Genomic DNA, 14,873 nt, shown 5'->3' with positions numbered 1-14,873 from the left:
CCACCTGCAAACACACACAGGGTTTAGACACACGAGCGGCCCGGAGGAACAGACGTTAATCCGGTCTGAATCCATAAATCAGGGTGACAGATTTAAAAGGCAGGTTTCCTCTTATTTCCCTCTTACGTTTCAATAAATTTCGTGTCGTGGCAGAAGTGTTGATGTGTGTGAAAACGGCTCCATAAAACGTCAATATCGATGACATTTTCTCTTTATTTCCACTTGACAAACTCATGCAGGCCGATGGGAAGTAAATACTGTTTCTGTAAGTGCTTTCAGGCTCTTTGACCTTTTATTACGAGTTTCCCGTTTCCAAATGGCCTCGATATTGAACCTGAGGTCACATCTGCAGAGAAAGGGACCGTTTTAAAGCTATATGACTGTAAATCATGCAGATCTTCCTCTCGGTTTTGGCAAGAAGGAACGGCAGATGATCAAACGCTCCCCTTTCACTGGTCTCAGGAGAGCACTTGGACAGACCTGAGATCAGCACGACTGGCCAATCACAGGTCATTTTGAGGTTTATGAAAGGATGCATGACTCTTTTCACAGTAGACGGGAATAAAACACTCTTGCAAGCACCTAAAACACCCTAGTAATCACACAGCAATGCACTACAAACCACTCCAAAACCTTGGCAAAAACATCGGAGAAACTTTGCAGAGAGTCAAACTGGAGCTAAAATCATCATCAAATGAGCTAAAATGCATAATAAACAACTCAAAGACACACTGGCGGGGAGGAGGCGTCTGAATTCTGTGGAAAATTAAGACAGAGAATGATAAATAATTTCTCATAATTTGATTTATGCTGGCTCTAAAAATAACTTCCGACTTGATGGCTTCCTGCTCTCATTAAAGGCCTCGTCTGCTGATAAAAACAAAGTATTGCATATGATGTGCAATTTTCCTTTTTATTGCCTTCCATTACTGTTTGTTAATATTTAATGAGTTGGACGTGGTGCGGGTGAGCGGTTAAGGCCGAGCGGTCGCTCAGATATATAATAATCCTGCGGTGCTCGGATGTAATCAGCGGACGGACTCATTCAGAACCGAAGCAACAAGACGAAATGCAAAAGCTGCTGTTCGACACGGTGCGAATGGAATTCAATTGAGTTGATGTTGCCTTATCATACAATCCTGTGATGTAATCAGCAAAATGGTGCCATTGAGAGGGATGGAGAAGACACAAAAATCAATGAGGATTACCCACAAATCCACTGGGCCCTCGGCTTGCCAAGGTGATTATATGTGGCCCTCAAATTACTAAAGCAAACAGGCAAACAAAACCAAAGCATGCGTCTCAGACGGCCATCAGTGTGTGTTTCTGGCAGATGTGTGTTTCCCGCTGCGCTGGCGAGGCTGCTGGTCTAGCCGTCGACCCCGAGAGACGCTCGTTTACTGTGTTGGGCTATTCAGTTAATGAACAAATCTCATGAAAACATGCCTAGATCATATTTCACGCTAAAATCAAGAGAAAACTATATAAAATGATGTTTTGCATGAAGAGAATCATGCTTATGTGCATTACGAGATGTATTTCATGACAATTAAGCAGATGCACAAAAATGGTCTATATTAATTATGCATTATTTAAATTGTAAATAAAGTAGCCTAATAATAATGATGATAATAAATTAATAAATACATATTTTGTTAATGTGGAAAAAAGATTGCAAATAATATTTAAATTGCAAATAATAATAATAAAAGGCTTTCAAATTAAATAAAGCATATTTCATGGTAAATTCAAGAGAAAACAATATAAACGTTTTGCATGAGAATAATGAAGCTTTTGCATTATGACATTTATTTCATGACATTTAAGCATACATTCTCAAATTTGTATTATACTGCACAAAAAATAATAATAATACATTATTTAAATTGTAAATAATAATAATAATAATCATAATAGTACTTATATTGTTAATGTGGGAAAACAATGCATTATTTAAATTCCAAATAATAATAATAATAATAATAATAATAAAAAAAACAATAACAAAACAACAAAAGCTTCTTCAAATCAAATAATAATAATTACTGTATTGTTGTTGTGAAAAAAAATTATGTATAATTAAAATTTTAAATAATAATAATATAAATAATTGTATTATTAATAATAACATCAACAACAAAACCAATAAAACCTTCTTCACATCAATTATATTATACAATTAAATATACAATTAAATAATGCATTATTTAAATTCCAAATAATAATAATAATAATAATATTTGAAAAGTAGTGATTATTATTTAATTCACGCTGATGTGAATACATGACCCCTGTGTCAGAGTAGCTGACCGGCTTCACGAGCTGCACTCGATCCTCTGAGGCTGCAGAGCAACAGTGAACATCTACTGTTTCCTAACGGTAAACGAGGAGCTGACGAGTACATCTGACGCTCGGTTACCAGGAAACGAGACAGTGAATCAGACAGATATTGGGTTCCCTAAAGTGATTTCCCACTCCCTGCGTTTACAGCGTAGAGTGCCGGGCATCATGGATGAAGGCAGAGCAGAGTCACAGCGTTTCAGACCAGCGTAATCATGAGCGCTGGCGACTGAGAGCAAAGGAAGGTGCAGGTGAACCACTGAAACTCTTCAAAACGCTCACGCCGGTCAAGAGCTGCACCAAAACCAGACCGATCACACTCACATCCACTGCTCGCCTTCATTTATGAGATACTCTGAGTCACGGGAGGCATGTCTGACAACAGTCACTAACACTGCAAATGTTTTCACTGACTTCAGCTTAATATGATGTGCTTAAATAACCAGTGAGAGTACTTATATACATATATAGGGATGTCAATTTAACAATCAAATTCCCATAATCGATTTTTGGTTGAATTACCAATCAATTAATAGTTTAATCATTAACCTTAAGCTGATGCAGGTTTTAAATCTTAGACGTTTGGCTTTACAGTGAATATAGGGAACATGGCCAGTGCTCTTGACATTAAAAGTGCTCTATTTTTACAGTGTGAAAAATTAACTGAAAATGTGATCTGTATAATCATCGTACATAACAGACTTGTGTCATATATCGTTAGCACAATACAAAAAGTATAAAAAAAAAAAAAATGTTTTAGTTAGAGCGCCACGTTTTGGGTTGTAACTTCACGAAACATTAGTAAACCAGGTAGATCACATCTCTTTATTTAGAGCAGATGGCCTGAACGAGCCCAAACACGACATAAGACGACCCATAGATCATGGAGTGACACTGAAATGAAGCACTTCTGCGTCGCGATCATGATAACGTTTTTTTTTCTAGCGTCATTTGAAAGGTCAACCAATGGAAACGGGATCTTGGGAATAGTGGGTGGGGACTAGGGATGGGCATTTATCAAAAATATTGTATTCGAATATTTGGGCTCATAAAAATCGAATATTCGTTTATTTAAACGACATTTGACGGTAAATACGTTATTTTTTAAGTTTAAGTGTTTTTTTATACTTTTTGTCACTATTTCTGAACAAGCTTACAATTAGGCAATATACACACCAAGCTTACAATATATCTTAAGGTTATCTTTTAGTTGAAAACATTAAACAATGTGTAAACAAAAAATATAACGAACAAAAGCATTAAAGCTCAAGCAGCGCAAACAGAAAAAAGCGCTAATAAAGCAGACTGCAGTTATCGTACAGTAATAAAGCAGACTGCAGTTATCGTACAGTAATAAAGCAGACTGCAGTTATCGTACAGTAATAAAGCAGACTGCAGTTATCGTACAGTACATGCCCTCGAGTCAGCATTATCGTGTTTATATCGTTTCATGTTAACAATATCCACATGCTCGAGTGAGAAAACGCGCTGCGCTGACAGACGTTGCAGAGACACAAAGGCCTCGTTTACACTGTCGCCGCGTTTCCATTACCCTTCAAATTGCGCAAATTAAAATTGCGAATTGAAAATACGCCCAATGGAAACACGTTATTTTCGCAAAAACTCCCATTTATCGCAAAAAAGGTTTTTCAGGCAATTCGAAAAAGAAATATTTCGCAAATTAAAATTGCGAATTGAAAATACTAATAATGGAATCTAAACCTCAAAGAAATGCCACAATCAAGACCTCAAAGCAGATCTGAGTGAGAAACACCCAGAAACTCCTCATATGTGCCGCTCACAAGTATAATAAGGGTCGTTCCCACTGATCTATATACGGTAGAATGACTGTCATTATATAGATCAGTGGTCGTTCCTCACCATTAATGCTTGGAAAACACACATATGTCTCCTTTGATTAATAATAATGGCCAGTGCAGTGGCTGGGATATAGTAGTAAAAACCTACCAATGTCAGTGGCCATGGTTTTTGGAATGATTTTACTGATCGCGAGAGGAAAAAATTTAGTTTTAGTCGCATAACATCAGTTAATGGAAACGGCGTCATTTCGCAATAGTTTTTTGTCGACATTTAGAAAATATCGCAAAAGTTTTGCGCAAATCTGTAATGGAAACGCGCCTAGTGAAGTGTGACCCAATTCCGATTTTTTGCTCATATGTGACACAGATCGGATGTGCTCTATGACCATGTAAACAGCAATCAGATATGTGCCAATGCGACTGTCATGTAAACAGGCAGATCGGCATTAGGCGACGTCTCCGCGGTTTAATGACGAGAGAAACCCCGACGTGCATCTGCAAAGGGACGGATGGCCCGACGAAGCGTTGTGTCGTCGTAGGAGAGGAACGTGAACAAACGTTCGGACCCACTGCTCCTCGTTAAAGCCAATATTTAAACACAATATGCTCCCGCCAGTCCTGAGATCTCTCTCACACACAATAACTGAAGCACATGTGCAATGATGGCACTTTTCGTCCTCCTTCGCCTCAAAATCATGGTGATGTTTGGCGAACTTCGCATACATCGCAGAGCTAGCATCAAGCATATTTCGCGTCCGCCCATCTGTGCAAGAGAAGTTAACCCTTTAAGCATGCGCGATGTTTCAGATAGTATGGCAAGTGTAAACACATGAATCGGATATGGGTCATAGTTGAAAGAACGTGTAAACGGACGGATTCTAATCAGAATTGGGCATCAAGACCAGCAGTGCAAACGAGGCCATTCATATGTGGAAATAAATCAGATATGTGCCAATGCGACCGTCATGTAAACAGGCAGATCAGGTTTCCTGAGGCATTAGGCGACGTCTCTCCGCGGTTTATGACGAGAGAAACCCCATTAAACGCGTGAGTCGCGCATCTGCAAATGTTTGGCGAACTTCGCATATATTGCAGAGCTAGCATATCACGAGGCCAAAGATAACGGTGTGCTAAGTTTCTAAAAGCACTTTGCGTTTTCTGCTGTTAAACCCGTCTCCCTCAACGAAACTTAAAGGAAGTATGTGTCTCAAAATCATTCTGCAATCAGAAGATATCATATCTGATCACTCGCTCACCTGCAGTCGGTAATGCAGTGATGGACAGCTGTCTCTCCTCAGACTGCGTTTGGATTTCATGTGATTTCTCATTGTGGTGGTGATATTATGATAACTCAGTTTCATTAATTAATTTGATTAAAAGTACTTCCATTTTGTAATATCCAAACTTCGCGAGGCAGACATGTGATCAAATACAACGAACGCGCTCCACAGCGCCACCCAGTGCATTTCATTATAACTGCGAGTTAGTGCTTGGGATTTATCATGGATTCACTCCATTAACGTTCAGCAAAGCAACGTAGTAAAATTTTAATGGTATTTTATTTTTCGAATAATAATTACAGATCGAAAATTGGAATATTCGTGCACGTCTCTAGTGGGGGCGATGTGAAGAGGCCAATCAGACAGTGTTTCACAGCTGGAGCGCGCTTGGATTGGACCGATCGCTCTGATTGACAGGTCTTGATGTACATAGAATAAAAGCCTCAGTTGAAACAGCGCTGGAAGATCATCACTCGTCAACCACGATCTTACTACTACTTTTTATTCTATGTACTTTTTTTGTGGGAAGTAGTTCTTATGTTCAGTAAAATCACTTGTCTGGAGGGTTTTTGGTTAATTATGTTTAGAAATAAACGACTAGCCGGCCTAATCCTTAGCTTAATTGACCATCAATAACTTTTATCGATTAAATTCTTATTGGCAATTAATTGATCATATTAATCAATAGTATATATATATATATATATATATATATATATATATATATATATATATAGTGCTGGACAACGATTAATCGCATCCAAAATAAAAGTTTGTGTTTACATAATATATCTGTGTACACTATGTGTAATTATTTTGTATATATAAACACACACATGCATTTCTATATTTAAGATGTATATATATATATATATGTATGTATATATATATATGTATGTGTGTGTGTATATATATATATATATATATATATATATATATATATATATATATATATATTCATATTTATATATATAATATGATATAAATATACAGTATATACACATGCAAATATTATATATAATATATACATGCATATGTGTGTGCATTTATATATACATAATAATTACACACAGTACATACACATATATTATGTAAACACAAACTTTTATTTTGGATGTGATTAATCATTGCATAATCTCATTTAAATTTCATGCATTTGATTCTTGTATGGCTTCAGTTCTCTAGGCCTGGTCTGGGATCAGTGAACTGGTCTTGATGGTCTAATGGCCGACGCTCAGGACTGAAGCTGTGAGCTCAACGGTTCCTCGATTAGCTGTTGGAGTGGGTGTCTGTGCTGAAGAATAATTACATATGGTGCTATACATAGAGCTGAAGATCAGCCAATCCATACGCAGCTCAACACACGTGTGGTCTCTATTAAAGCACTCTCTCACACACACACACACACACTCAGACGGGGGAACGTGTCTCTTTGGGTTTGGTCTTGTCATCCCAGCGCTCACTGTCTGTTTCTCACTCCCACACACACGCTCGTTATTGTCTGATTGTCAGTGAGACGTTCAGAGCGATAATTGGCACATCTATTAACGGAAGGAAATTGCACGTCAGTCATCAGAAAGTGCTTCTATCTCTCTCGGAAAAGGTATAAAATGAGCGAAAAGAAATACGATTTTCATATTATCTGAGGTGTTCTGAAGGGGTGAGATTAAAAAAAATAAAAAAATGTTTTAATTAAATACAGTCAAAATAGTGTAATATTATTATTATGTAAAACAGCTGTTTTCTATGTGAATATACAGTAAAGTGTAATTTATTCCTGTGATCAAAGCTGAATTTTCAGCATCATTACTCCAGTGTCACATGATCCTTCAGAAATCATTCTGATATGAGGATTTGATGCTCAAGAAACATTTATGATTATTATCGCTTTAGATCTGTGTGGAAACCGTCATATAAATGTGACTTTTGCTCAATTTAATGAATCCTTTGAGTAAAATATTCATTTCTTTTAGGGTTAGAGGTTTGAACATACTACTATAAATACTATAGGGAAGTGAGATATGAGAGAATCTGCACGTGTGATTCGAGGAAGGACCCGGCGTATAAAACACACACCAGCCGCTGACTCTGATTAGCAGCGACTCCTGCGCTCATATTCATGAAGGAAATTAATACAAGTGGTCATTATACAAATAGGCAGAAGCATTAGGAGCCAATTATTGTTTGTGGCTCCATCAAGAGAAGCTGACACCAATTTAATTTGAAGCAGCTGTGTGTGTGTGTGTGTGTGTGTGTGTGTGTGTGTGTGTGTGTGTGTGTGTGTGTGTGTGTGTTGGTTAGATGTCTCTATGTGATTGAACGTGGGTTGAGGATGAAGAAAAAACCTGCATTAATATTTAATGGAGCGCAGTAATTGCTTTAAATGACAGCAGTATTTAAATAATCTTCAGTCTGATCAGAAGCGGGAGTCGTCAGCAGATCGAGCGCATGTTTACCTCTGTATTCTCTTCATAACTGGACTAGTCGGTTGTTAAAAACTAGTCCTAATCTGTGCTTGACACAAATATAAAGCAGCGTATTGGAAACCAGCGGCTGCTACGGTTCGAGATGAAAGACGTCCAAAATAAGAAAGGAAATAAAAACTCTTTCATAATCCTCAGATTCAGAGGCACGAACACAAATGCGCTGTTTCTGAATTATTCACATGCCAAAGACATTATTATGTTAATTGGGAACAGTTTCACAAAACAACAAAACCTTGTTTGAGTCGTGAGCCGCTCAGATCTCGTCCCTGGCTAAATAATAATGATATAACAACACACACAGAAATCAGCAGAGTTATTATTATTATTATTATTTCACGACAGCTAAAGGCCAAACGCTCGTCTCTGAGTGAGTTCTGGGAAAATACTGTCCAAACTCTCAGAGAAAAGATCAAAAAAGATTTATATAGATAGACACACTTCACACACTAACTCAATCACACACACACACACACACACACACACACACACACACACACACACACACACAAACACACACACTCACTCACTCTCACACACTTAAACACACACACTCACTCATTCTCACACACTTAAACACACACACAAACTCATTCTCACACACTTAAACACACACACACACATGCACTCTCACTCTCGCACACTTAAACACACACACACACACACACACACGCACTCACTCACTCTCGCACACTTACACACACACACACACACACACACACACACACACACACACACACACACACACTCACTCACTTAAACACTCACTCTCGCACACTTAAACACACACTCACTCATTCTCACACACTTAAACACACACACTCTCTCACACACACACTCACTCTCACACACTTAAACACACACAAACTCATTCTCACACACTTAAACACACACACACACATGCACTCTCACTCTCGCACACTTAAACACACACACACACACACACACACACACACACACACACACACACACACACACACACACACACACACAGAAACAGTGGTGATTAATAGCGTCGGCAGGTGAAGCATCATCCTCTCTGGACGTCCCGCACACATGCACAGATGTCCTGATTAACACTGAAGGTCGAGGACGCAGCGTGTGTGTGTGTGTGAGTGTGTGTGTGTGTGTGACTCGTCTCTAGATCTCACCTGGGTTTGTTTACCTGCCCTGAGTCTCATAACTGCAAACATGCCATCAGCAACACAACACTGAGCTTCATTATATCTGCCCACATCATCAGTGATAGATCAGCTGATCTGATCGGAATATTAGAAACGCTTCGACACGATTGTCTTTTAGAGCTGCTGAATCTGAATTTGATGAAGTTTTCATCATTGATTCTGTTATTCTCCTGTTTATCACTGTAAATCTGCTCTGAAACTATCTGTACTGTATAAAGCACTATAGAAATAAAGACTTTGATAAAAAGTTACATTAAACATGTATACTGCTGTCTACATAAAGAATCGCCTTTAAAGGGCTGGTTGAGTATGATTTGACTTTTCTAACTTTAGTTAGTGTGTAATGTTGCTGTTTGAGCATAAACAACATCTGCAAAGTTACAACGCTCAAAGCTCAAAGCAAAGGGAGATATTTGCTTTTGCTGAAATCGCTTTTTAAGGACTACAACAAACGGCTGGTAGAGACTACACCACATTCCTCCTGGGTTAGTGACATCACCAACCCTAGAATTTACATAAACCCCGCCCCCTGAACACGATTTATAGATTATCAAGACAGAATATGCTAATCAATAGAAGATAACTACACATAAGCTACATAAACTCTTCAACTAACCATTCAGAAATGTCCTGTTGCTTCTACATGTTGTCACTTCTTCTTGAGTCTCTCCATCATTGTCTGACTCCGGTTTGAACATAAACATTGAAATATTCAGTCCATGTCTGTGTTAAAGGACACGAGCTCTTGAAGCTCCGCCCCCTGTGCCGGGAGCAGCAGCTCATTTGCATTTAAAGGGACACACACAAAAACGGTGTGTTTTTTGCTCACCCTCAAAAAGTGACAATATTAACATGCTATATAAAAATATCTGTGGGGTATCTTGAGCTAAAACTTCACACACACACTCTGGGGACATCAGAGACTTATTTTACATCTTGTGAAAACAGCATTATACCACCGCTTTAAGGACAATAAAGTTAAATCAATACCCCAACATCTCATCCGCTCAAGTCAACACAGCAAAGGAGAATACAGACGTTATGAAGGATCCGATCAATCTGAGGCATAAACAACGTATATGCAGAGTTGAAAAATATGGAAATGTGTCCCAAATCAATATGAATACATATTAATAGCTGAGAATCTGCCGGAAAGCACAGTAGTGTTTGTCCAACGGATGCAGAAACTAGACATTAAACCGGTTCAAGCCGGCTCTGACCTCATTCCAGACTGGCTGTTTCTCTTCTACGTCTCAATCAAGGTGATCTTTACCGGTAATCGATCTGAGTTTACATGACAGACAGACTTAAACATCCACGAGCGGGGGAATAAACCCACGTGATCTTCATCTGTGAGCTGCTTATAAACGCATCTTCACAGGGTTTGTGTCGTGGGTTCATTAATATTGCATTTTGTTTATAATGAATGCATTCATTCTCCCTTCAGACATGCACTATAGCAAACCCTAAAACTGAGGCTAATTAGATAGCGAAGCACTAAAGAGTCGCAGACAAACGTGTGGAAAACACTCACCTTCCCACAGGAGCGATGACGTCTTTAACGTCTCACTCGTTTCTCCAAGACGGCAACGTCATAATAAAACTCTGCTTACAAAAGTCTCACTGTGAGCTCAAACTTTTCTCATCAAATGATCTGAGCAATAACGTTCTCTTTTGCTCTCTCTGATTGATGGGTTTGTTTATGCCCAAGGTCAAAGGTCACGGACCGCATGCATCTCGGTCTCTGCGTTCTGTTCGGTCTCTCCGGAGACGCTTAAATTAAATTAAATGAAACGACCGCAGACGTGTTTCGACTCGCCCACACACAGCCTTCTTCAGCACACGACCAACACTTACAAGACATTATAAAGTTATAAAGTTTACTGGAACTATATGTGGGCGCTCAGTTTTTTCTGTCATTTGGCAAAAAGCCTTTGTGTTATTAAAGATAAAGTGCGTCACACAGGCTATTTAAGACTGTATAGGAGAGCGGGGGGGCGAGAGAAAGGGTAAAAGATGTTAAATTACTGAATACCTTAAAACATATATTTAACATATGTTTAAAATTATAAGGTCTTTCTTTTCTTTTTTTACCTTTTCTTTTTCATCTATTCTCATATTGTTGTTTATCTGGGTTTTGTTTTCGTTTTTTTTCTTCTTTTTTTTTTGTGGTCGACGTGTATTTTGTAAAATTTCTATATGCATTCCTGCAATAAAAAAAATAAAAAGACAGTATTGGACATGACTCGATGACAAATGCTAGACTAAGATGCTCTTCTCTGCTCATCAAATACATAAAACATGTGCCTTTAGTGTTTCTTCAGTAAAGAAAACACTGTATTATTCAACGAACCAGTTCTTTATTAACCCTCGCACTGCAAACTGTGTGGGACGCTGCGTTCACGATAGAGGCGGAGCTATGAGGTTTGACTGACAGTTTGAGATACGAGTTTCAGACACAAGCTCTTTTTAATAGTTTTCATTAGTTAAATATTTACAAAACCCACAGATGGATGGAAAGGGTGACCAGTAGTTGTGACTTATGAAAAACAAAATGACAAGATTAGGATATACAGGTTTCAGTCTGACAGTGATGATGATATATAAAATATATAATAAAAAAAAAACCCAGATAATTCAGGGTATATATATATATATGATATATTTTGTAAATTTCCTACCGTAAATATATAAAACATGTATTTTTGTGAGTGAATGCAGCACAATCGCCAACATAAATGAACAACTTTAAAGGAGATTTTCTCAATGTTTAGATTTTTTTTGCACTCTCAGATTCCAGATTTTCATATAGTTGTATCTCAGACAAATATTGTCCTATCCTAACAAAAAAAGTATAAATCTCAGTTTCAAAAAACTGACCCATGTGACTGGTTTTGTGGTCCAGGGTCACACACATATACATACATACATACATATATACATATATATATATTCACACATATACAATTTCACACAAATTCATGTCAATATCAAAATTCAAAGCGCGTATCCTAGTAAACAGTCAGTTATGTTTTAAGTGAACGTAAACCGTTGAGAAAGTAAGCGCATGTGTATCAGTATCAGTATATTAGATCGGTGCATTCGCTCTTAAAGTGACAGCAGCCTAATATTCCTGCGGTCTGTTTTTAATGTTAATCAAACAACAAAGGACAAAAATCACTTACTGCTCTCGACTGAATGACTTTAGTGACTTTAATAAGGATTAATTAATAAGGATGTTATAATGTATACAGTGAAGAATATGCAGTGTTATTTTACATGTGCTTGCTTTATTACATTTCTGCACCTGAAAACTACTGTCAGACCTAAAAAACCTGAAAATCACTGTTTATTGCATTTATATCTTTGTTATATTGTATTTTTTGTGCTTTTGCTTGTAATTTGATTATTTGCTTTTATTTCACTATACTGTTTACTTGTCTTTCATCATGTTTAACTTTATATTAGGATAGTAGTTTTTATCTGTGGTATCAAAATTGGAAGAGAGAATTGTGAATTTTCACTGTAATCTAAAATGTTGGTGTCATTACATTCATGGCCGGTAAAAAATATTTATGGCTGGTATATTTTCTCACCGGCCATTGGCAGGTTCGGAATTTTTATATATATTATATATATATATATATATATATATATATATATATATATGTATGTATGCTCCAGTGCTGCCATAGAAGAACCATTTTTGGTTCCCTAAATAGCCTTTCAGTGATCAGTTCTTAAAAGAACCATTTTTTCCTTTAGTGTTTCTTAGAACATTTTAATAATTTAAAGAAACTTTTGACACTATAAAGAACCTCTTTTGCAGGTTTCATGGATGTTAAACCATCAATGGCATTAAAGAAACAGAAAGGAACAACATGAAGATTCTGCTAAACACCTCCTTGCAGTTCCTCCGGAGAGAGCCAGTCCCGGGGTTCGGACCCGATCGCCGCTGAGACACTGACGGCAGTGTTTCTCCTCTTCAGTCTGAAGCGTCTCTTTAAACGCCAGCAGAAGTGAAGCACAATAGAGGAGGACCCCAGCGGCTCCGCTGAAGATGGTTTCAAATCCGCTCGCATCTCCCTGGACGAGTCTTTTCTCTAAGCACCGTGGGCCTTCGCCATGTGACTCGGCAGGACCCCGGCTTGCCCAGCGACCGCCTGAATGAAAACGCGGTTGCCATGGCGACCGTCTCAGCGGATCTCGGGCGCACGGTCACCTCTGAACCCCGGCTTTATCTGAGCGCACTGACAAGTGCTTTCGAGAGTCCAGAGAAAAGAAAGGAAGAAATGAAAACACAGAGCTCTTTCACAACGCTGATTTAAGGCCATTTTATGGGCTTGCCAAGGAAAAGAGGGTCATGAAAAAGACTGTCACCCGCTTGTGTGCAGGACCCGCTGGTGAAGGAGGAAAGAAGCGGCGAATAATGACGTCCTTACAGCGGGTCCTCAGCTAGAGCTGGAACATGCATTAAATAAATATTAAACACACTGTGAATATTGGAAATACTGTGATTAAATAAATAAATATTACATTACTAAATATTATACATTTATAATAACTTCCTCAAAGTGGGTCCTGTTTTTACTATAAACTAAAACTGGACGATATAATAAATAACTACTAAATATACTATGAATATTGGATTTAATGTATATTAATAAACATTATATAAATAATTAGAGATGGGCGATATATTAAATAAACAATAAACATACGGTGAATATGGATGTTATATATTGTATATTGACATATGATTAAATAAATAAATAAACAAATATTATACATTTATAATAACTTCCTCAAAGTAGGTCCAGTTTTTACAATAAACTAAAACTGGACGATATATAAATAAACTATGAATATTGGATGTAATATATATTATTATATTAAACATTATATAAATAATTAGAGCTGTACATATATATATATATTGCTGCACTAGAATGGGTGATATATTAAATAAATATTATATATGTATTGTGAATATTTAATATTTTAAATATTTAAGTAGTGTATATAATAAATATTACATAAAAATATCAATAAGAATAAATTGTAAAATAAATATTATATAATTAAATATCATAGATATTATATAAATTAAATAAATAGTATTCTGAATATTGAATATTTTATATATTATAGTAGTACATGTAATATATATATTATAAAAATAAATATCAATAAGAATAAATTGTAAAATAAATATTACCTAATTAAATATAATTATAAATATTATATTATGAATACATATATTTTGCGTCTTGCATGACATGTTGTGAATCTACTCGGACACGATAGCTCTTGATTCTAAATGATGGTTTCGCTGACTGAAAAACATACATATGTAATAATATTGTTGGTTATTTCGCCCAGCTCAGACGCCCGGCTAAGCAGATGTGATGTCAGTGATGTACAAGTGAAATTACAAGTGATTTTCCCCGTTTCCAAACATGCCCTTGATTTAGTGCATTACAAACACACAGAGAATGGAAACACACGTCACATGATTCGTGATTCATTCGGATGACCAAACCGCTCTGCTATTCTCCAAACCGCGCGCAGTATCGCAGACTCCTCCCGCCAGAGCTCGACTCGTCACGCGCGCCAGCACAAATGTTCAGCGTGTTTGCTTTGCTTGGCACGATCGGCACGCTCCAGATCCGGGCTTTGCGAGGGTTCGAGGAGAGTCACAGAGGCTGAGGATTCATCTGTCGAGAACAGACGAGAACCGAGTTTATAACCAGCGCCGCCGTCCAA

The 14,873-nt window shown here is 37.4% G+C and overlaps 1 protein-coding gene across 2 annotated transcripts in view; it reads right to left on the bottom strand.

Annotated features, from left to right (window-relative positions):
• The window catches only part of unc5cb (unc-5 netrin receptor Cb), a 205,056-nt gene that overhangs the window by 53,511 nt on the left and 136,672 nt on the right, over nt 1-14,873 (bottom strand). For both annotated transcript variants that reach the window (XM_084400255.1, XM_084400256.1), the window contains exon 5: nt 1-4. This exon is cut by the window's left edge and continues 177 nt beyond it. In XM_084400255.1, coding sequence (XP_084256381.1) covers nt 1-4 — 4 coding nt within the window. The remainder of the gene's footprint in view (nt 5-14,873) is intronic.

This window comes from Rutilus rutilus (genome assembly GCF_951802725.1).
Source record: "Rutilus rutilus genome assembly, chromosome: 25".
Lineage (NCBI taxonomy): Eukaryota > Metazoa > Chordata > Actinopteri > Cypriniformes > Leuciscidae > Rutilus > Rutilus rutilus.
This window is presented reverse-complemented; position numbering and strand designations above follow the sequence as displayed.